Source organism: Ischnura elegans, chromosome 1 (genome assembly GCF_921293095.1).
Source record: "Ischnura elegans chromosome 1, ioIscEleg1.1, whole genome shotgun sequence".
Lineage (NCBI taxonomy): Eukaryota > Metazoa > Arthropoda > Insecta > Odonata > Coenagrionidae > Ischnura > Ischnura elegans.
The window spans coordinates 149,410,572-149,436,002 of NC_060246.1; the positions used below are offsets into that span (position 1 = coordinate 149,410,572).

Here is a 25,431-nt window from a genome sequence, read left to right on the forward strand (position 1 = left end):
ATATAATAGTAATAAAAAGGAATAGTCTTCAAACTCGTGTAAATCATGCAAAATTAACTGGCAGAATGATGTGAACAAGCATTCAAAATACCAGCACTAATTTATGGCCGCTAAATTAATATTATTGATGAATATGCACGGCAATTATAGGTTGCATTAATAACACGATCTGTAAAAAACAATCCACTCGCAAAATGCTGATCAGAATTAGGGTGTTCGATGAATTAGAGACAATTCAAAGAGACTTCATTTAATGATCATAATACATTGGAATGAATATATTAAAAAATTTAATAACGAAGCGTATTTTAGAGAAATTATTTCAGCAAGTAATGTTAAATATTTGAAATGCCTTTTAATTTAAAGTGCTTGTAGATGATGCATGAATAATACATGACCCCTACGTATTTTAATTCCAAGGGTTTATAAGCTAGACCAGGAGCATGATACCTAAGGAAAGTAGCAATTAAAAATATCAAAGTACATACGTGCATCATTATCCTTTACTAGCGCAGCGTTGAGACAATTATCATTATTTACCAAATGCAAGTTCATGCATATATGCATCCTGAAGCTCTTCTGCTGGTTGGAACTGTTGCAATTATTATCAACCCCATTTTTATTCAATGAAAGGCATCACTATATTCTTCTTTATCACTAACTTACTCACCAAAATTTGTTTGTATCTTTTATTATTCTTGAGTGTGAGCCAAATAATTACGCAGATATTCAGCACCCGGCCAGTTAAATTCATTTCCCGGAAAACGCGAATCACAATAAACATAATTATTTCACCAACAATCAAGTTAACTAAAAGACATGCGTAATACCAAGTGGTCACGGCATACATTATTTCATTTTTTTATTTTACTTACAAATTCCTTTTATTATGAGGAGCAATCTCCAGCATTCCTTATGAAAAACTTAGGGGTAGGGATGGAATATAAATCTAAATCTATAAGGTCCTATAGGTTCCCCGGATTCGGAATTCGGTGAATAGTCAAATAGTTAACTTCAATGGCATATCAAATTTTCCAAAAAAGCATTCATTCGTAACCATTCACTCAAATGACTAGAGGAATGATATTGAATACATAAGGTGATTATTTATCAAATGCGAATCTCAAAAGTAAAAATATAGCATCATTTAAGTTTTTTGCCCAGAAAAGTTTACATCTATCATGTTCATTTATCACCTCATTACCACTAAAAAGAATTAATATGTTTTAATGCATCATTTTCAAGCCGTGTTAATCAGAAATACGCAAGGATAAATTCATGCCTTAATCTAATACAATACTAAAAAGATGCCATGAATTGCGAATTCCAATTTCGTCGCATGAGAGGTTTATTTTTACTGAAGAGGCCTTTCAATATGTAAAACCGTCGATCTCTATTAAACTTTTTGATGATAACGCGTATTAGGTAATTAATATTATTCCCTAATTGCAAAAAATTGTCAAAAATACGATAGTCTTGAACATGATTATTCAATGATTCGCAGCTGACTGTAATATTCCGAAAAACTAATTGCTGAAGTCTAAAATATATATTTTCATCAATATCATAAAATAATCAATTTTAATTATTCTAACCTTTGGGTCAAACTAAAAAGGCGCCTCTTATATTACATGAATGAGTTAATTTTATCATAGTTAATTTAAAAAATTAACTTACCCGGCCTTTAATATTACCTCTATACACGTTCCCATCGGTGTGTAAGGGATGTTCCCTTAAATTTCGGCTTCATCATACATATTAGACAAATGAGGTTGAAAATTTCTTCTTTACGGCCACACCAAATACAATAATGATAAACATAAAACATTAGCTACAACCTTTTTGTTTTTTTTACAATAATTTCAAAGCTGTATGCAACTTCGAAACCTGAATTTTTAAGACAGTCAATACATACTCAAGCCAATCTTTATCATGAACACGAAATTAATTTTAAGTTTTCTATTCGCTAAGGATAATAACACCAAAAAATATATTTATACCTACGCTACGATGTATGTTTTCAAGGGGCTTTAAAATTACCAAGTGCATGAACAATGCCTCGTTTACAAAAATTATGCTGAGTTATCTTGAATTCCATCGAAGTTAGTCAAAAATAAAAAGCCATTCTAGCACCTAATAACGATACCATATGACCTTAGCTATTGTTAGGTAATGTGTAAAAACCTGATATATGTGTATATATATTGAATAATACTTTATTCTTTCGTGATAAACACGGCTTTATTAGGAAGATAATTATTACAGTCAATATAATGGCAAAATAGAAGAAAGGAAAGGTCATATTCATTAGAGGACCAAACTGTAATAATGAGCACCAAAATGTCATAGCATAATGATACTAATGAAAAAAAGACTGAGTGAGTAGGATACTAAAGAAGTTTTGGGGAGTATTTCCATTTTCCACGAAATGTTTTCAAATAGTAGTGTCGCAAAAATTCCGTGCTCCATGATACGCTAGAAAAGAGACCTTGTGTAAATAAACGATACAACCGCAGATATGACGCCGTGAAAACAAATCGGTGAAGGCATATTAGGTGAAAAATTCACTTTTTTTATTAATTAATTCTTGTTAATTGAAGGAAATTACATGCTAAATTAAAATATATTACTCCTATTACAGAGAATCGAGCGCTACAAGGTTGAGAGAGAGCAGCAAAAACTAGGTCAATGAGAATCATCGACGTAGTATGAACGACAAGGTATTTCATTGTTTACTTTTAATTCAAATTCACGGAGTGAAGATCGTATTCTAGTACCAGCCAGAGTATTCAGTCTTTTTTCACTCTAACTTACTGCCTTCGCACCAAGCGAAGAAATGGAGCATACTTTGACATATGATGAAACATAAAGGATTTTTATATTTAATTACTGAAAATTGGCTTCTTTTCCTTCATCTTCATTAAGGGGCATTATTTTGGCGAAAAAGGTACAGTTCCACTAAAAGGATTACGAAGCCCCTTGGAAGCTTGATTTTTTTAAATTCCTTCCGAGCCTTTCAAAAATTTCTATTGACTAGAAAATCATATGCCATCGTCAAAACTAACTGGATCCCACTGGATCGCCATTACTGGAACACTATGAACACAGCCACCATATATGATTTCCTATTGGTAATCAGAAAATCTGTATTACATTCTCAAGACGACCACAGCGCTTCATAAAATACTTTCATTGTATAAATAAGAATTTGTGCGTGTAAGCATATACGGTACATATGTACATGGTAAAAACATCAATGATCGCCAGCAATACTTCAAGAGACCGTATACCAATGGATGTACTTCAGCGAAAAGGCAGGAATTGGGATTCATAGCACGGGGCGATTTTTTGGGGCTGACGAGGTATGCTAAAAAAACCACCTTCCCACGATTTAGTTATGCGCCATTAGCCCGACGGTGATATTGAGCAGGGTTTCTGCGGCGTAAAAGACAGGAGCTAAGAATGTTCGATAAAGTGCTCAGCCTAGAGAAGGAAACTCTCTAAAGAGGATCCTCCAAAATGTTTATCTCCACGAATACTTTAAAAAACTGTTTAGATCTCACAAATGACATGTATAAGGGTGAAAATGACACCTATCGATGAGCTGAAAAGCAAAATCAAGGAACGAATAACGAGGAACATTCTATGCACATACATTTTTAAATTCTTTAAATGACGCTTTTTCTAGATTTTGGCGCGACTACGTCAACTATTATATTTATATTTTGACTTCAGGCTCATAAGTTGTAATGAACCATGCCTCAATGTCTGGTTGAATGAACTTATATGTTACAGTAGCATTAACTAGTTTTAGTACACATAAATAAGAATTGGCATTTGAGAGTGAATAGAATCTTGCGAATTTTAAGTAGAAATGGAGCGTGGAGCGAGCTGGTGGGGGAGAGGGAGAGCGGGGTTTGGGTGATGGAGCGATGCAGAGATTCGATTGCGAGGCCGCAGCTGGCCGACGTGTCGCGACCGCACACAATTCGCCGGGGAGACGGGGACACGGTGTGGGCGGGTGGTGGGTGTGGATGGGGGGGCACTTTGGAAGAGGGAGGCGGCGGACGAATACGTGTTACACGCGATCCTGGCGCATCCTGTAATGGGTTAGATATTCCGGATAAGAATAGGCGTGCGCTTGCGAAGGCGTCAAGCACCTGCCTGCCGTTGGCGTAGCCAGAAAAAGACTGAAGAAATTTAAAATATTCCCATATCATGGCCACTGCGTTCCTTCTGCAAGCTTATCTATAAAATGCTATAATATAAAAATAAATTTTTATAAAAAAATTTATTTGTATAGTATAATAAAAAAGAGTTTTTCTCGCAATCGAAGAGAATAAGATAAAATTTCTATGAGTCCGAAAGTTTCTCAATAAATTGCTTCGTGTACAACGAAAAACGTTGAGAGGATGCTCCAAACATGCGCCCAACTCCATATTTAATTTTAAATTCTAAATGAAAATCTTGATGCAACTCCAATCATAATAAAAGTGTTAGAATGTTGTAATGTAATCCGGTTTTGAATAAAAATTTTAGCTTGACCCGGACAAGACGAGGAAAAGCAAAGCGAGAATATAAATACATTTTAACATTTTCATTTTTCTACATCAAGCCGTCTATTTATAACGCCCAAAATAAAAGATGATATAAATACCAAATGAAATAAATACAGTGTGCTTTGAAAATATACCGGACTTTCCATCAATGACCAGACAAAACCGAATTGTATAAATTTTATTTCAATCATAACTGGATTGCTCCATTAAAATTTTTAAAAATCATCTTTTTCTCAGAGGAATCTCGAAAAATTGAGGTGCTGAATGATTATAAAGGAGCCTACTCAAAACTTTTGTTTCCTTCCATTGTCAAAATTATTAGTCCATTTCCATGATTCATTCGAACCGCGATTCCGTTCTTTCCCTCTTAATACCTTCTAAAAATAATAATTACAACTGGCAGAGAAAGGAAAATTCAGTGAACACGAAATGGAAAGACGGAAAATATAAGACACAGCTTTGTTCGCTAAGCCACAGGATACAATTTAAATACATGCAAAAAATACCGCAAAAAGCTTATAAGAGATAGAAATGAATGGATAAAACTTGAAGGAGCCTACATGCTGTAGTTCATGGCAGTTATTACCAATCGAAATTCCGGATGTTTCGGAGGAAAGGAATGTATATCTCTCAAAACATTTAATCATAATTTCCCGCATTTTTCCATATCTTGCTTCCGCTTAATTCCCCATAACGTTTAACACATCTTCACTCCGGCTAGTTAAGTTCATCCGACGCCTTGAGTCGTTTCCCTCACTACTTAGGCAAACTGGGGAAGAATACACCATCGCCTCATGAGATTGCCATCCAAAGTCGTGAGAATCATCGACCGAAGGCGACCATAAAGGGAACTGGGGAGTCTCTAAAGCGTCGAGCAATGTAATAAAGGAACTTGAGAATGCTTTGCACGTGAAAATTCATGACGTGGGCTGTATAACGATCACGATGTACTCCTCGCGTGATTCACCAAACCGCTTAATAGAGCAGACATGGTTGAGTACGCCGATAAAAATCTTAAAGTAGATCCCATTATCAATTTATCCATGTGAAAATTTTAAGGTTATGCGTGACTGAAAAACTGGTGACACCACAGGTGTATGCATATAATCGTCAATTAATTTCCTAGAAAATTCTGAGGAATAAAACGCTGAAGAAAATTCATTATCGAAAAGCGGTTTTTTTATGTGTAAAACCCCTTAAACGTAAATTTCAACAGAAATATATAAAAATTATACTACCAACCAACTATTGTTAAAAGTTTTACCATTACCATTCCGGCCAACGGAATGAAGAAAACTAAATATTATTAACAGTAGTTAGAATTTGGAGGTTGATTTTCACAAATGTAAGCGACTCTTTCCGTTATACTAGTAAATATACTATATATTTCCTCCTCTGAATTACTCAAAATTGAATGCAATGCAATTGCTGGCCTTTGGGAAGATTATCGTGACACACAAAATATTTATTAAAGACGGTGAAATACTTTTTCCAAACATCTGCATCTACTTCTTACTCGTTTACGAGAATATTTTAACTGAAGTCTTAAATTAAAATTTTAAATTTCCTGCAAATAGATTCCTGAAAAATGAAATACAATCTATAAATGGCTCATTATGGTGCGGAATAAATTCTTTTTTGAATTTAATAAAAATTCGAAGTCCTCAGATCTTATTCTCAGAATCAAAACCGAATGCGAAGTTTCACCGTGCATTAGTAAAATGATTGTTGGAGTTGGAAGCGGGCAGAATGTTACTTAGCAACCAAAATGTTGGGAATTGAAAGGCATTGCAAAAACAATTCGTCCTAGATAAAAGGGAGGAAATACTGAATATTTTCACAGCTACTCGCGCGCAAATTTTCACATGTTTTAACTGCGGTTACGTTTATGTGCCCCATTTACCCTAAGAAAAGACTACATCTACTATGATCTTATTTTTTAATGCGAATATATGTTTTGAATTTTATACCATTTTAGTTTAGAACATAGAGAAGCACCATCCCGCTTTTTCTGGGTCAATTTGCTCGTATATGTTTATAATACAACGGAAATGCCTCGTCACATTCAGATTTTTCATTATTTACAATCTTTCGCATGAGGGACAATTTTCCAGCACACTATAGCATGCCATATCTTTTAAGCACCACGGTTTAATCCGACAGCGACACAGAATAATTCCTTTAAAGAAGATTTTATCCCTGAATACGTTCCCCAGCCACAGGTCGCATATTCAAGTAATTGAATGAAATTGCGATGAGTGCCTGTGGCATGCTTCGCTGTGTCATCATTCCCCGAGTCTGTGTTGGGCTAAATTCTGTCTTACAAAGAGATCATGTGCGATATTTAAATTATACATACTCTATTTTCCCATATAAACAAATTACTACAATTTTAAAATTATTGCATCCAACTATTATAGAACTATTATAGCATGCCGGAATGGAATAAAGAAAAGGAATGTAAAAACTGATATACATTTTTAAATGAAAATTTGGTTAGTGGTAGTTTAGCGGGGCCAAAAAATAGCCAGGTATAGTAGACCGAAGCAACGCTCGAGAGCAACCCTTTTCTGACCCTTTTTTCGGGCTCCCAGGGATAAGCCGTGTCTTCGAGGGACGGTCGTCACAGCATGAGGTTACCCTTGCCGATATGACCTGTCGTAGTACATTTTTTACTTTACTAATTCCAATGCTAAGAAGTAAACAAATACAGTTATCATACTCATTGCCGTTGAGCGATTAAATGCGTCTTTTGATCGAGGTTCTACGATGAGAAATAAGGATTTTACGAAAAGTGATCAAATTTACGCCGATGGCCTCCACTGAATTGGCAACGCCGAAATTTTGTGAGTGGAGGGGGGAACGCGAAAAGCTCCTTTTTCTTCCCCTCTCCAATTTTTAGCTTGTCCACGTGTTCCAGGAATTCTGGTGACGAGGTTTCTCTAAGGTGTTTTGCAGGGTGTGAGTTTTCACCGACCTGCACTACTTCATTTATTCTTCTACATCTGCTAACTCCATGCGAGCAGCCTCTCGGGTATTAGCAGGGGGTGACCAATCACCAGCATGCAGCATGTAAATTAATCCCCACTAGCGCGCTCCCCAATGGAGCAGTGGATAAATAAAAGCATGCAATTTACTTCTACGTAATACCCTGCGGGCCAAATCAAATTTATCCCCTACTGGCAGCTAATATTCAGAAAATCCATTGAGCAACACGATGTACCTAATGACTAGAAAATTGCCTATGCAACGCCCATATTCAAAAGTGGAGGCAAGAGACAGCCATCTAATTGCAAACTGATATATTTATCGTCCATCTCATTCTAAGTCCTTAGACACATTGTTGTCAGCTCATTTATTAAACAACTAGATGCGCAAAATTTGTTAATGAGAACTCAACATGGATTCAGGAAAAGTAGATCATGCGAAACCCAGTTAGCGCTTTTTGCCCACGATATTTTAGTATCCGGAGAGAACTACGTACCAGTAGACGCGATTTTTATTGATTTAAAAAAAACATTTCATAAAGTGCCCCACGGAAAGTAATAATAAAACTGAAATCATACGGCCTAGATGAAGATGTTTCCTGGATAAGAGAACTTCTGTGCGACCGCGTGCAAATAGTAATATCATGCAGACGACGCAGTAGTTTACATTGAAATACGTAGCAGTAAAAATAGGGGTGAAATAACGAATGATGTAACTGCAATTCAAGCATGATGCGAGGCGTTGCAGCTAGAGTTAAATTTGAAAAAAATGCGTATGAATTAATTTTATGAAGAAAAAACACATCCCACAACAAAAATGTTTCATTCGGGGTAACTACTTAGTAGGAGACATTAGAATCGGCAAAATATCTAGGAGTTATAATCAATAATGATCTATCTTGGAATACACATTTTCGGGAAATAAAGGGTAAAGCTAATCGTAAATTGGGTTTGTTAAAAGAATACTACGAAAGTGCGACGACAAAGGGATTGAAATATGTCACTTCTACCTCCTTAGACCCCATTTGAAATGCGCTGCCAGTGTTTCGTATCCTCATGAAAGACGCTTAAAAACAAAGTTTGAACTGGTACAGCAACGATCAGCCAGGTTTTTCCTTTTCATGAATGTGCACGTATTAAGTATATGTAGATTCCGTTCTTTAACTTTTCCATTGTTCCATTGAGGAGCGTGAATGTGGGGATCCTTTTGCATGCCGCAAACAGGTGACTGTCCACCACTAGCCAAACACCATAGAGGTGGCTCGCATGGAGTTATGCAGATATAGAAGAATAAATGAAGTAGTGCAGGTCAGGAATAACTAGCCTATGGTAGTATTTAGACTTTTAGACTAATAGACTTTTCAGGAATGAGACATTTTCCAGGAATGAGACAAACATTACATGACCGTGTGGTGTACATGTGGTAAATCATGGGGTCAAGGGTTCCGTTCTAACAGCAGTAAAGTGTTCAAAACGTCAAAACAGCCCCTGTCAAAATAGTGATAGTTCATCAGAAAAATCAGACATAGTATGCGATAAGAAAGTTAAAGTATCAGAAAAGTTCACAAAACCACGTTTGAAAGAAGCTTTATCGATCGTATTTGTAAATTTGTAAATTAAGAACAAAGTTGCTGATTTCACCCATTAAATTCTAAAAACAGAAGCTGATGTAATCATAGAAACTTGGCTATGTGGCTTGGCTTGAAAGTTGGCTATCGGATGAAATAAATGATCGAGAGATCTTCCCGAAATCATATTCGATGTACAGAAAGGACTGTAAAACGAGAACATGAGGAGAAGTATTCAAGGCAGTCAAGAATGAGAGCACAAGCACAGCCGAGAACTAAGGAGATAGTGAATTGATAAGTGTTTGGTGATCAGTAGAATGCTCAGCTAAGAGATACTTTACATGCGCATATTATAGACCACCAGATTCAAGTCTAGATTCAGTTTTAGTGTTAGATAGCCAGATAAGACGTTTTACTTCTCATAAAAATCGTAATTGTGCCATAATTTGCGGCGATTTATATGTTCCATCGATCGACTGGGAAAATATTGATTTCAAAATGGAGGGAAAGACAACGACCTGTGCGAAACTTTGCTTTACTCATTATATTCCAATTCTTTGACTCAGCCAGTAGATACACCTACCTAGTAGTAGAACACCTAGTAGAACTCTTAGCAACGAATATTCTAGAGCGCGTTATTAGAACTGAGGATGTGACTGGTATAAGTTACCATAAGGCAGTGCATGGAAAGTTTCGTATCGTCTCCGATGGAAAACCTGTGCCGAGAAGAAGGGTCTATTTATTATATAAGGCGAATTTTTGAAGGGTTAAAGTTGTACTTGTCGAACACATTCACTGTTTTCAAAGACGCCACTCTCAACCTTGGGGTAAACGAAGCATGGAACAAGTTCATTAGTATTATGCAAGGGGCCGTAGATAATACGGTACCCAGTAAGTGAAAACGTTTGAATTCTGAACCGCGATGGTACAATGCTTAAGTCCTTAAAGCTCTAAAGCGACAGAGAGCAATTCACGCTAAAATGAAAAAGACACATGCGGGACTCACTTGTGAGATCAGTGGCGTAACTATGGGGGGAGGATAAGGGGGATAGATCCTCCCCCAAAGCCTCAGAGAAATAAAAATAATATTCAAAACTATTGTCTAGTTTTGGCTTATAGTAAATTTTAGCCTAACTTGAGCAAGAATGAGCAAGTCCCGCGTCAAGTCCATGGTCATCGTGTTCTTCGACGCTAAGGGAATCGTGCACTGCGAGTTTGTACCACCTGGGCAGACCGTCAACAAGGACTTCTACAAAGAAGTTCTTAAAAGACTCAATCACAGAGTTACCCGCGTACGGTCAGAGATCCGTTCGTCATGGAGACTCTACCATGACAACGAGCCGAGTCACACCGCCTTCATAGTCAACTCCTATCTGACCCGGATCGGTGTTTCAACGGTGCCACAGCCCCCCTATAGCCCCGATGTAGCCCCGGCAGACTTTTTCTTGTTTCCTATGGTGAAAAGGGAGCTGAAAGGAAAGCATCTGGAGACCCTGGACAACATTAAAAAAAACCACGACGAGGTGCCTTAACAGTATTCTGCAAAGCGAGTTCCAGAGGGCCTAGGATGCATGGAAAACATGTTAGCAAAGGTGTATAGACGCGAGAGGAGACTATTTTGAAGAGTATTAAGATGTATTATGTGTTAGATCAATAAATCTATTTTTTGAAAAAAGACTCATTTCTTTTGGGACAAACCCTGTATTTATCCACTGCTCCATTGGGGAGCGCGCTGGTGGGGATTCTTTTACATACTGCATGCTGCTGATTGGTCACCCCCTGCTAAAACCCGAGAGGCTGCTCGCATGGAGTTAGCAGATGCAGAAACTCACACCCTGCCAAACACCTTTGAGAAACCTCGTCATCAGAATTCCTGGAACACGTGGACAAGCTAAAAATTGGAGAGGGGGAGAAAAAGGAGCTTTTCGCGTTCCCCCCTCCACTCACAAAATTTCGGCGTTGCCAATTCAGTGGAGGCCATCGGCGTAAATTTGATCACTTTTCGTAAAATCCTTATTTCTCATCGTAGAACCTCGATCAAAAGACGCATTTAATCGCTCAACGGCAATGAGTATGATAACTGTATTTATTTACCTCTTAGCATTGGCATTAGTAAAGTAAAAAATGTACTACGACAGGTCATATCGGCAAGGGTAACCTCATGCTGTGACGACCGTCCCTCGAAGACACGGCTTATCCCTGGGAGCCCGAAAAAAGGGTCAGAAAAGGGTTGCTATCGAGCGTTGCTTCGGTCCACTATACCTGGCATTTTTTTGGCCCCACAAAACTACCACTAACCGAAAATTTTCCTAACTTATGAGAAAGGAGATTATTTGGATCCATTACTTTCTTTTATAAGTTCTATTATCCAGTCAAATGACTATTGGTAGACTTTAAGGCCATACAGATATATTTTCAAGTTTTAATTCAAAAATTTCTCAACGAATTTAATCTCCTTTCTCATAAGTTAGAAAATTTTTCATTTAAAAATCTATATCAGTTTTTATATTCCTTTTCTTTATTCCATTCCGGCAATTTATAATCTCTAGCTAAGGCCTCCCTAGTATAATTTTCATTCCAATAACCAGTTATGCCCAGGAGTTAGTCAATGATTGAGCAATTAGCTGACGTTTTTAAAGACGATTCTTTTAATAAACTGGTGCAATTGGCCATTCCAATCGAAGAATGACGCAGTTAAGAAAGATCCGAGGTTTTCCCGGCGTACGATGTTCTTGAAGTTATTTCAGGTTTCCTACCGGATGAGGTTCTCCATCTCTGCCGACGTTTCGATGGTCGTGTCGTCCATCGTCACCAGGCCTTGATGTCGATGGCCCTGATGACGATGGACGACACGACCATCGAAACGTCGGCAGAGATGGAGAACCTCATCCGGTGGGAAACCCGAAATAACTTCAACAATGACACAGTTGTCATTAACAATGTAACACTACAGGTAAATGTCCTGAAAAATAAATAAATAAAGGTAATTTTAATGATGTTAAAGTATGCAAAAACCTCATCATGGTTCATCATATCATAATTATTTAAATATTCTTGTATTTGCCTTTCAGAGATGCTTATTCATAAGACATACAAATTTTTTAAAATGGCCTGAATCCAACCGCGAAGTATGTCATTTCTTCTACAGGGTAAAAGTTAAGTTACCATCTAATCTCGTTTGAAATAAACCCTTTAAAAATAAAGTTACATAAGTGACTCAAATATTAAATGTAAAAATTGCAATAAAGCTGTCATCCGTTCAATGTATTAAATTGATAAAACTATCCCTTTTCCAACACGTCATTTTTCAAGGCAACAAATATGAGCCTGAATAATACGTTTTTTCCGTAATAATATGGTATGGGTTAGGACCTGTAACCTATTAATATTTTTTTAAATATACTTAAAAATTCACGATATTCATTGCCCCTGAATGCACGAAAATTAAAGGAGAATAGAAGGAAATGTAGGAAAACAGAAGAATAAAAGAAAAAAATAACAGTTGATGGATGGAAGAATGGACTACGTTATCCCAAAAAAATGGCCCAATGCGTTGGCCTTCTCATGATAGTGAGCAGTTATGTGGATGGCACAACGAAGGGAAAAAATGAAAGAAAATTATCCCCAGGAGGACAAGTATACGAGTACTGGGTTCAATACCATTATTCCTTGTATAGAGTGTACCCACCTTGTCACAATCTTATCGTTTAAAATGAGAATGATATTTGAAAGGTCAGCTCAATAACAATACGAAGAAGACTGCCGAAGGAAATTAAAATAAACTGTAAAGGGAGACGGTAAAAACTAGGACAACAGAATACCGATCCTAAAATTCCAATGCCATTGAAATCTCAGGATCTCTTGAACTCACAGGACCTTGCACTCATACTCAATATATATATATATATATATATATATATATTGAGTATGAGTATATGACTTATATAGGGATCCTGAATCGAAGACCAAGGCACAGAAAGTAAAAAGTCTCACATCCGTCGAAGGATAAATTCTTCTCCGTTCAAAGGAGTTTTGGTCACATTCTCACGCTGTCTCTAGTTTTGCGGTCAATGTGGGCGTGGTGGTCCTCCGGACGAGAATAAACGACGAATACTAAATTAATCACTAAGTAATGGATGCTCTCCGGCCGCCGCTTTTGAGAAGAAGGTTATTGTATCGACCAGGGAAATTCCGGCAGCGGAAAGGTGGTCGAGAGGGAGGAAGAAAGGATTAGGGTGTGTGAGAGAAAGAGAGAGAGAGAAGAGGCTCTGGGATATAGGAATAGGGTGTTTCAGAGAAGGGGGGGGAGGGTCGAAGGAGCAGCTTAGATGTGGATGTGCATGTGGGGTTGGTATGTGAGCCGACGATGCTTCGCGCCGAACAATCGATACAGCGGTTACGCCCACTTCAACACACATACATGGCAAGGCGACCCGACACCGCTTTCCATTTGATTAGATGGTGCCCCACCGATACCGCCCAGTTATGACGGGGTGCATCTCGTGATTTTGATGATACTTCTGGGCGAACGGGAGGATTAACAGGATTATAGCAATTTCCATTCGCGAAACGATGCGAATCTCATTTTCTTCGAAATATCAAAACATGCTCTTCTTACAGCATTTCAACGACCGTGGCTCCAAACCATCCTACATTACTCGGAAAATGCTTTATTTATCATGATATTTCCAGGAATCTATAAGGGTGGCGTCTTTTTTAGGGTCAAAATATTATTTAACGCATGAAAATGTAATTATTTGGAAAAAATAATTAATGGAACGGTATAAAATAAGAGTTTTCATTATAATGGAATGTGAGCTTAACGTGTAGAGCTTTGAGTGTAAAAAATAACGAAAGGGAACATTAAGATAGCTCATCCGCAGGAAATTCATGGAGTTAACACGCGATTGCATATCACTTGTACAGTTAAATATAGAACTATCATGATAAACTGGAGAATATTTCTCTGATTCAAAATTTTAACCACGGGTATTCTCAAGAGTAAGATTTTTCTTGCTTACAAATTTCATTTCACCCCATTAGGTTCCTTGCCACTCGGCCGTCGTTCGACTCTCTATGGAATAAGGTATTAAAATGACTGGAAAAGTAATTAGTCCTCATAAATACGTATTCGATGAAAAAATATACAGCCAGGAACAATTTTTGAGAGACCCGACTGAATATTTACTGTGCAATATCTAAATCAAAATGTTTTTTACTCCGATTATGTGCGGTTAAATATGTTTCAAATAGATGACCTAAATGTTTGATATTGTCATGATAATGTAACTTTAAAAGTTTCGGTCATTTTTGAAGCGCCCACTGGTAATATTTTTTATAATGTGTTCCGAATAATGGCTTCGAGGACTTCCACCCGTTGTAAAAGGATCAATATTCTTGTAAAGACAAAATCTAAACATGATTTTCTGAAACGATAAGAACTAGTTCAACATTAGAGACAAATTAACATTAGGTCAACTTTATCTAATCATATTTTCCTCATGCTTCTTAATCAAGGGATAGGATATAAACACCTCCCTTATCTTCACAAAAGACATAGATGAGAAAATCAGCAGTGACCTGTAGCACTGACTTTCCGACAAAGAGCGAGACAAGTCTAGGTCAAATTGTATTTTCGCCAAGCATGTATTAACACTGTAAGATCATAAATGCACAAATAGCATCAAGGATATGCCCCTGAAATAGATATTTTTATTTTCAACAAAAAACAAAGAAGTTTTATTTTTCGCCACTGCAGTCAAAATTTTACTATTAATCATGGCATATATTTTTACGCCCTAGAAATAAATGAAGAATACGAATAAGCATTTTAAATACTCAAAAATATCAATCTTAAATTATTTTAACTGTAAGTCAAGATATGTTTTTCAAATACTCGAGAGAGTTTTCGAAGATTGTCAACTAGACCTTGCACTACAAATTAATTTAAATCTAGGTTGATTAAGGCGGGAATATAACAAGGGAATTTCGGGTACTAATAAACGTTGTGTGAAGGATTAAATTTAGACGATAATTTTTTACGGCTTCCAGGAAGTTAGTTATTAAAATATTAGGAAAATAAAATGTAGATTATTCGTGAAAACATACCGTGACAAATGCAAGCAAAAACCTCCAAAAAATACGATCAAAAATACCTGAAATACACTGGGACGTAAAAAGCGGATATTTCACATTAATTTGCGACATTGGTTGTTTGGTGTTGGTCAACAGATATTCAGTGAACTCTAATGCATATTTTAATGAACGAGTGATTCTTTTAATTTACAGAAAAATATTCATTCGCAAGCACTTTAGATAACGTAGGAAGCAATGATCTACGCCGTAGACATTTGATTGAAGATGGCAGCTTGAATGCCTCCAGTAAAATGATGCCAAAAAAGATGTAAATTGTGGAAAATTGGTAATTTCACTGATTTAAGTACACAAATAGAAGAGGCTATATAAAAATGCTGCGGTGTTAATACGCGGCCCTTTAACTAGTAACCCTCTATTTTCACCAACTAACAAATACAACCAAAGAGTAGTCTATGAAATGTGCTCTGTGCTCTAACTTTCCCCATTATCGGTGATAAAAAGTACCTGTCCTCATAACAAAACTAAAGCAATACCACTAATTTGGAAGATATGAAAATCAGTATCAAATATTCGTAAATAATATTTTTTTGTCTGACCCAGTATCTATTGGAGTTTTCCTTTTCAATTACAATAAAGTGATTTAAAATTTAATTTTAAGCATATTTGATGGTCAAAAGCGCTTATATTAAATCCTTGGATATAAGAGAACTATGAAAATCAGAAAAAGTGATAAAATTAAACGTCATAATTCTGGTCATTCGGCCAATAAGGGGGTGATTTTCGAGCATCCTCAATAAAAATCTTAATTTTCTTATCTGAATAGTTCCCACAGTAAATGGTTTTCTTATATATTTTCGATTAAAATATTCCATTTGATTGAGATTTAGGGACTTTCCATTTAGTAGACTCTTCCTAGGAATCGCGATTTAACATAGCACATAATTAAATCGCTCAACCACAAAACGTCAAAAAAGATAACAATATTTCTCTCATTTCAAATTCCATGGATGAAACCACCTTCTCATACTCAAAAGTTAACGACTAAGTAAAAATGCGTAAAAAATAATATTATAATTTTCTTCAAAATAGTATAGCATAAGATCAATGTAAGAGCATACTACAGATATAATGATGATAAATAGAAGCCAGTGGTCTAACAATCTCATTATTTCATCCTACTATCCATTGAATCAATTTAAGTCTGAAACCGATGGGATTCCCAAGGAATTAAACTGAAAAATCACCCCAATTCTCAAAATAATCTGAACCATTAACACTTCGTTAACATTTTAATGGCTACCTATATGTCTTGACCTACATAAAATTATGGATTTAGATGGAAAAATTATCCTGTGTATTTTTAAATTAATGACAAAGTACGCAAGTAAAACGGGTGCGGTGACATATACAATGTGTTATATATACATCAGTCGTGACCTCAAACGAATGCAGAAGAAATATATGAAAGCCTGAATTACACGTATAGCAGGTGAAACAACCACTGCCTTGAGATTATTTGGAGCGGCAATACGTTTTTCCAAAAAAAACTTTGGAAAATTAACATGTTGTACAAACCTCGGTAATATTTGTTTAATACTACTTCGGATCATAAGTCACACGAACCAGATGGCACACAACCTCTCCATGTCTTTTCTCTTATCGTCCAGGACGCAATATCTCATTAGCAGGGTAGAAAGTATTTCAAAACGATGTGAATTAACTTATTTTATTAATTTTTAGAGATTCTTTATGGTAATAGTGAGCCGTTCATTTATTTTCCAGAATGAATTCGTTCGTTAGCTTTTTGTGCACAACCAAAAATGGTATTAAATTTCCCCGACCGCAGAAATCCGTTTTATTTGAATATATTTTACACAGAAAATACGTGTACGAGCATGCATGCATACGTATCAGCAGTGACCTCTACCACATTTGGATATTTTACATTTTAGTGACGATGTTTATCAGCTGAAAGCAACAAATAGATCCTGAAATTACGGTTCATACAAACAACTACTCTTTTAAATCACACGCATGGAGCAGAAGTTCACGTTTCACGTTCTAGACACATTCACGGCCACAACGAGACAACGCTCGTCTAAGAGAGATCAAAACTTATCTCAAGTAAACTGTGTTACGTAACTCTTTAATACACTACCTAGCTCATATTGGAACATCGATCGTGACACTACCTCCTAGAAGTGTGACGTAGTCTGTGGCTGACCTTTATTGACAAATAAGGAACGAGTTCCATCTCTAGATTTCACACACATTGATTGAATTCAGATCATGGTCAAGAATACGCAGGAAATGTTTTTAAACGTTTATATTTATTCTAAAATTCGATTTTGGTTATACATACTAATTCTATTATATCTTTGCACTGCCAGTCGTCTAACGAAATCCGCTTTTAATAAAGTGGGAAAATACAAACGCGGCAGTGCCATACTGTTCAAAGTGCCGTTATTTCCGCCAAATTCAAGGAACCGATTTTAAAAAATTCGAATGAATAAAACACAACTGTACCCATCAAGATAGTAATTGAATGTTTGTATTCAATCCACGAAAAGGTAGGGAATTCTTTAATTTGAGAAAAATAATATGGCCATGTGGAAAATTGAATCCCTCGAACGTTGGTGGATTCTTACCCAACGAATAATGATCCAACTTCCCTTGAAGCTATTGATTCGTGGTTATGTGAAACAATACCAGCTGAGCAAGTTAAACTGAAAATTTTAATGCCTCTTAAAACCAAAGTCCCTTTATACTTGGAATATAGTGAATTCCATGCGTTATTGTTTGAGAGCTTTGGTGGTTGAAATATTTTTTACTATCAAAATGCATCTTAACCCCAAAAATCTCAGGAATCATAGTATTTCACGAAAAAGTTCTGACCCCGATAAACCCCATCCTAATGCCACTCTTGTGATAGCGCATATTCCGCCCGAATGGTACGAAGATCAATTAAGTACTTCTAAAATTCCCGCGTCTTAATAAATACGATAATTGAGTAAATCAGAAAGAAAAACTTACACAGAACTTCAAATTTATCATTTTGCCATGTACCTGAAAAATAATTTGTATTCCAAACGCTAATAAATAATTTATGGTACGGCTAACAAGATTGACGAGATTTTAATCTAAATAAGATTTCCAAATGTAAATCGGATTTTATTTTCACGTCTAGCAATAATTTTTCCAGCGAAAGCAATTCATTGTACTTCCTTTGACTATAATAATTAGGTGTTATTGAAAATAATTACGAAATTCCATTTTGCGACTGTTATAGACTTTTTTAATATCTTCCAATTTTTTCTGATATTTTGTTTTTCTATAGGTATGAAGATTTTAGATTAATACGCCTGAAATAACCTGATTTTTGTTAAATAATTTTAATAGATCAGATGATTTGATTTATGATACATAGCTCGATTCAAATTTTAAAAAACCCTGAATGGAAAATTCTGGAATTGTTATCAAATCCCGAGCTACTGATGAGATTCAAACCTGAGATAACAATACCAAAAGCAAGCACTTGAGCCCAATATTATGACTATTAAAAGTGAGGTTGAGTTTGGTTGACGCTTTTGTTTTATTACGTGTCCTTCTATGTCCTCTTAAGTCTTTTATTACCTCTCATTATGAGTAAATGAATGTAGTAATTCAGTAATTACCATAAAAATTTGGGGATGTTTGGCTCCATGTAGTCGTTATGAAGTATTCGATCCATGAAAATTTTTATAAATTTTCCCACCCCATAAAAAATAAGCTAGAATATGTTGTTAAGTTATTTTGATGCAAATTGTACCATATATTTAAAAAAAAAATTTCTCTTATGTAATAAATAATATTTGTTAGATAAAACGAAAATTATGGTCCACGTGACGTGTAAACTGCTAAAAATGTTTTCTAGGGTGTGAATATGTTAAGTATATTGAGATAATGTTTTTATTCAAAATGAAGAGTTATCAATAGGCTCACAAAATGATGTTCATTAATTACACTTTTGGCTTATATTAGTAGCTTTACTCAGCAGGGGAACAAGAAGTGAGCATATGCATAAAAAATTTCAATCGCTAACCACGGTTCTAATACAATCAGAATAGAACAGGCACCTAAAATATCGAATTAAAATTTCAATCCTATTTCTAACGCCTTGAATCCCAACTTCTACGCCACGGAATTCTCAGTCTCCTGCGCAAAAATACCGGCCAAATACCAGCCCGTTTTCAGTGCCCGCACCAACCAATCTTGCCTTTCCAACGCCTCCGAGTGGATTCCCTAGGTTCCATTGTTCCCGTGTTCGCCAAAACACGGGAGTTTTCAATTTCTTCCGATCGATTGGAGGATTCGAGCACCGTAATCCAGTCAAAGGCAGTGGCTGAGTTGGGTCCGCGCCTACGCCCGCCACCCCACCTTCCGCGAGATCTTATCCTCGCCACCTGGGTTGCACCATGGATTCCATCGCTGATTACCACGAGATGTGCTTCCTTTCATGAATTTCCCCCACTTATAGACTGGATGGAAGCCAGCTCGATCCTTCTAGCTCTGGCCGCTGCCTTCGGGAACAATAGGTCACCGCAGCAGGTACAATCACGGTCGAAACACCACCAGTCCAAAAGTTGAAGCTTCAATCGATGGACTTTTGGTTTTTACGTGTCTCTCTCTCTCTCTCTGTAGCTTCATACGGATAAACATTACATCAGGGGTAGTGTTAGCTAGTTAATAATTCTTGGCCTTGAGGACGCATTACTCTCTCCCTCTCAACCGGTCGCATTTTGTCTTTTACCGCAACAAAATACTTGTTTATTAATTACGACATCATCTTGAAATTTTCAGAGCAAGTAGAATCTTACTCGCGAATAAAAACTTTGCATATGAGAAAATACTGATATGAAATTTTGTAGTTTTAATATGGATAAATGTTGTAAAGGCTCTTGTGCGTGCACCCTGAAAAGTTCAAGAGGATTTCGTAAGTTTTATCCATTTAATTCGTCGTAAATAAAGAGTGGTCGAGCGGGAACGCTGCATCCTCATAATTTCCAGACGTGATTTTACTCTCTCAGACATTCTTCAGGAACTTCATGGGGATATCGCCTTTTAAGTCAAAGAGTGAAAAATATACCGCAGGGGAGAACAGTTAAAATGTAAACATTTTGCAAATAATGTGTGGAATTATATCACATTAAAAGAACGGTTTTTAATGAAGTTTTATTCTACTTAAACATGAATTTCCTGATGCTTATCAACACGGATTTCGCGAATTAAATTGAATTTAAGGAAATTCATTTAATGTAATCTAACAAGCAAAAATGATTCATTTTTAGATATTACACGCCATTAGTCCTGATTTCCTGAAATCGTAACCTAATTCAACAAAATTCTTTGGGATTAAATTTATCTCATCGGTTAAGATATGAATCAACCATTTACCTCTCATTTTAACTTCATATTTAAAAATGTTCAGACTTCTAATTCGATTTCCGAATTATTAAACATTATTATGGATCATTAGGTACTGAAAGGACTCCTATCATATTAACATTTATTTATTTATCCTGCTTAAATATTATTTATGAAACCACAAAATCACAGTGCATTGATATATTTCATGAAAATTTATTAAAATAACGTAATTTCAGCTTTTAATTTGACTTTTTATACACTGAAATAGAATATGATCTTGGGATTGAAACAAAACTAATGATTGTACGACTGATTGTGAGTGAATGAGTGAAAATTGGTCAGGAAACTCTGTGATCATTAAATAATCAATTTTTCATTTGATTTTTTTATTCAAAATCATAGAAATCTCATTTCGGCGATGTATCCGGTCCAAAGAATAAAGTATTAACTCATGAACCTTTTACTTCAAGTCCCGGGCGGGTGATGTTCCAGATATTCTATGCGAAGGTACTCATGGGAAGGAAATGAAACGAAAGAAGCGTTGCATCCTTCAGTTAGAACATTAAGCTATGAGATAACTTACCCAACCATATATTTTACATAGAAAAATACATGGAACAAAAGAATGTATCCGAATAAAATTTTCTGCGTGAAATTATTGGAGGCCCTACTTCTCGTTATTATTCAGATATTATCAAAAGCGTTCACCAGCTTTGCCTCACTACACTATGCAAAAAGATGTACAGGGAACCGCTCATGCAAAAAATGTGAAAATAAATGTAATTTTACTACTTTACTATTTCTCCACCCTTTCTCAGTCGTTTGCTTAATCTACCAACCTGTCTATCACTCACTTTTCAACGATGCAAGCGCTTAAAAGTGACCACATTTGTCCACCAGTCATCTAACCAAATAAACATTTTCTTCGAACGAGCTCACCCTTAACACACGTCACCTAAACTCATAAAATGATGACCGCCGTTATGTTTTTGACCGCCGTTTGGTATATTTTTTACTGTTCACTTACTGATTGCTTCGACCCGAAGGCTGTGTTGAACAGACGAGTGAATTTCATATGCTTTGAGTATTTCGTATAGCAGCCTAGTGGGTACAGTGCTTGGCTTACGGCCATAGAGTTCAGGGTTAAAATCCAGGTGAATCCTTCGGAAGCCCCCATACAGAAATCATCTGATAGCGAGGTGGCTCGTATAGCTGGCCCCCTACCCTGGATCTCTTTTTCCCCCACATGCTTGTGACTTATTCCAGGGTCAAGCCTGTAATTAACTAACCAAAAATACCTTCCAGTTGAATACGGAGTGAGGGCTATTCTCATGTGCAAGAGATGATAGATCTTGTACCTCAGCCACCACGCATTTACAACCAATATATCCACCCAGGTCTGCACTCCAAACCCATCGAGCAGTAGCTAAGAGCCTTCTCCACTCTCCATTGCTAAGAGCAGTGATTATGCTATTATTTTTTTATCAACAAAGGTTCTAGCAGGTTAAGATGGTGAAAAGTGCCCCCTGATATTTTGAGAATTAAAAAATATGCACTTTAAGTTCATCCAAAATTATGTGTTTCCCCAAAGTTTCAGGTCGCAAAAATGGAAAATAACCCCCAAAAAAATTGAAAAACTATTTTTAGTTTTTTAACCATATCTCCAGTTTTTATTTTTGTAAAATTGTTTTCTTGATTAGAAAGTAATATAATATTCTATAAATTTCTACCATCCTGATTTTTTTTCAAAATTTTTGAGCCAAAAATTAAACCTTTACATAAGTTTGAAAGTTTCAAAATTAAATTAAAAATTTTAGGAAACAATAGATACGCAGAAAAAATATATGTCGTTACCCCTACCTTGAAATATAATCCTAATTTTTATCAGATTTTTAAAAATGGTGAAACACAGTCAAAAACACGAATAACTGCTTTCCGCCATTTGCATATATGTATTCCAGGAGGATATTCGATTAGGGGGCACTTTTCACCATCTTAACCTGCTAGACCCTTTACGATCAAGGCGGCGTTCGCTCGAATTTCCGATAACCGCTATCTGCGACGATGGTACTTCACATGCACTATTTTTTCACTTTTCATCTGTGGAAAAAAATGTAGGCACACCATCTAGCTCGATTACAGAGTTCAGTGAGACCCGAAATTGCAATTCATGAATAAAATTCGGTGAATCGAAGATGATGAAGTATCACGACAAAAAGCAATCTTCCCCAATTCAACCATTGACTCGTAAGAGTAAATAAGAAAATTTTAAAGTCGCCGCCTATCTTCATGACTTAGAGATTAGAGATCTGGGTAATTTATTCGTTCAAAGAGAAATTTTTATTTGGGGAAGGATAGCTACAATGATGTACACAACAAATAAACACACGCACATCATGCACAAGACTGAGGTGTACCAGAAAATCAGCGGCACGTTTGGCATGAGTTCGTGAGATCATCAACTTATAAGTGAATGGGGTTAAGGCCGTCGATTTTTCGTCGCGAATAGCTCGAGAAGTAGGAGACATATCGCAAAAGGGAGAGATATATATTGTACGGACTCAATCACAATCCAATGAAACATGGAATTGGTGAGCGAGCCCATTTAAAGGAGAAGAGCAGACGTCCCGCCACTCCCACGTCTTCCAATGGAGTGCAGTGCTCCTTCCTCGACAACGCTGCGGGAAATCAACTCTCCCTCCCTCGCTCCCCACCCACCCACACCTCCCCACGCAGTGAGCAGCGCATCGGCCCAACTCGACAGCACCGCGTTCACGCGTCCCGCCGCTGCCTTGCCCCATCTGACGTGTTTCCCCGCCTTCCCACACCGCGCGACGCAGACGCCGATGGCAGGGATGGGGACGAGGGCTGGCTGCGCGGGGTGTTTTCCTCGTAATTATGACCAACTTGACGCAATCCCGCGTCCGCGAGAAGAGTTTCGAGGAGGGGCCCCACCTTGTGTTATCTTTGTTATATTAAAAGAAAAAAGAGCGAGAGATTTCAGTGAGAGGGAGAGAAATCTGCGGGGGGGTGCCCCCCATTCAGGGGCGATGATGCTTCGCCAGCGCTGCCAGTGGTGATTACGGCGGATAATTGTGCTCGTTTATTTCATCCACACTGCAGCCGCGGAATCCACTGGTGGCTGATTAATGGTGACTCTTATGCCTGCTCTCTCTCTCGAGGGTTAACTAAATTTTATCTACGAACCCCCCTCGGAAAAGGCGAGGCAGGGTTTATTCTTTGATTTACTATCGAAATTTCTGGAAAGAGTAGGAGCACAGTTGCTCAAGAGCAGAATCGTGTTCTTGCTCCGTTTATTTTATTTGAAAAACTTCTCATGTTTCGATGATAAAAATTCCATTAATAAAAAGATGACCCCTTATCTATTAGTTTTGGGTTCAATATGAGTATTTTTTGTTTTCTAATCAGCTGTTCAAACTTTATCATCCTTGCCCTCACCTTATTCTTACGAGAGTAAATAATCATTAATATCTTGAAATATTTTTTAAGTAAAAAGTAGCTAATATTCCACCACTCTTGGTGACATTACGAGGGGTTTCCACGTCTCATAACTAATATTTGGGCTCATCCAGCATCCAAACGTTTGTATTCTATAATTGCAGCATACCTAGCTTTACAGTTATTGTAACTCAAGTTACAAATCTACAGCGGAGAAAAGATTGCATCCACACGCCCACTGGAGTGGGTCGAAATATTTCAACTATGTCATGATAAGTATAATAAAGCACAGGTTTGTCGATAATTGCGTCCATTCTCGAACTGATCCTAATAAACGTACCATTTAATAGACAAAACAAAAAAGACCGCAATGCACACGGCCATAACATCGGATTCATCTTAATAATCGGAGCATAGCGAACGATTCCCACTTAAGCCACGTCTCAGACCGCAAAATAAAACTCGAAGACTCACGCAAATACCGCCCGGCAGGGCACTTGGAAGCCATTGCACCGGCCCCAGAACGATCACTCACATCCAACTCACGAAGAGTCAAATTGATTATACAGGTGCACCACCGAAAAATAATACCGACGCCGCACACAAGAGGGGAAATTCCTCGGGCGGGAGGTGGGGGACTCACCGGTTCCGTTACCGAGGTCCGGGGGCAACGAGGGCTCCATGGCGTCCTGATCCTCCTCTTCCTCCTCCTCATAGTAATCGTCCCGCTCCCATGAGAGAGCCACGAGGCACGACGTGATGGCCACCAGGAACACGGGCTGCAACTGTTGCATCGTGGCGTCGGCGGCCACCGCGACCGCCCGCCCGCCTCCTCCCGCCTCCCCACGGCGAGGAGTAGCAGCAGGAAGAGACCGCGACGACGGAGACGACGGCGCTGGACACCGCCGCCCCAAGAGGACCGATGCCCGCTGACCGCTCCCGACGCTGCTATCCCTTCCTGCTTGCGACGACGCTGCCGAGAAGCCGGCACTAGAGGGTGGGCTGGATGCACGGGAAGTTTGGCTTTTAATCCTAGTCCCTCCGAAGGGCTGCTAATAAGGTCCTCAGCGGACTTCGGCGATGGTAGTGTTGTTGGCGGTGCAGACGTTGACGCCCCCTCAGAAGCAGCTGGACCCATCACCTGGCGGCGGGCGCCGCATCACTGAGGGAAGCTTAAAAGGGAAGAGGGGAGGGCTGGGAAGGGGTCCACACCCCCGCAGCACGCCGCGCACCCCTCCTCTCGCCCCCTCACACCCACCCCTGACTCGCCTCCTTTACCCCCAGACCCTTCCTCCCTTCGCCCAGAGCACGGAGTCCACCGAATCCACCCCAGCCCCCGAAGCTTCCCCCGAACAA

General features: G+C 37.8%; 1 protein-coding gene across 1 annotated transcript in view; it reads right to left on the reverse strand.

Annotated features, from left to right (window-relative positions):
• The window catches only part of LOC124172104, a 199,857-nt gene extending 174,627 nt beyond the window's left edge, over positions 1–25,230 (reverse strand). The window contains exon 1 of the mRNA XM_046551513.1: positions 24,719–25,230. Coding sequence (XP_046407469.1) covers positions 24,719–24,869 — 151 coding nt within the window. The 5' untranslated portion in view covers positions 24,870–25,230. The remainder of the gene's footprint in view (positions 1–24,718) is intronic.
• Positions 25,231–25,431: the final 201 nt, after the last annotated feature.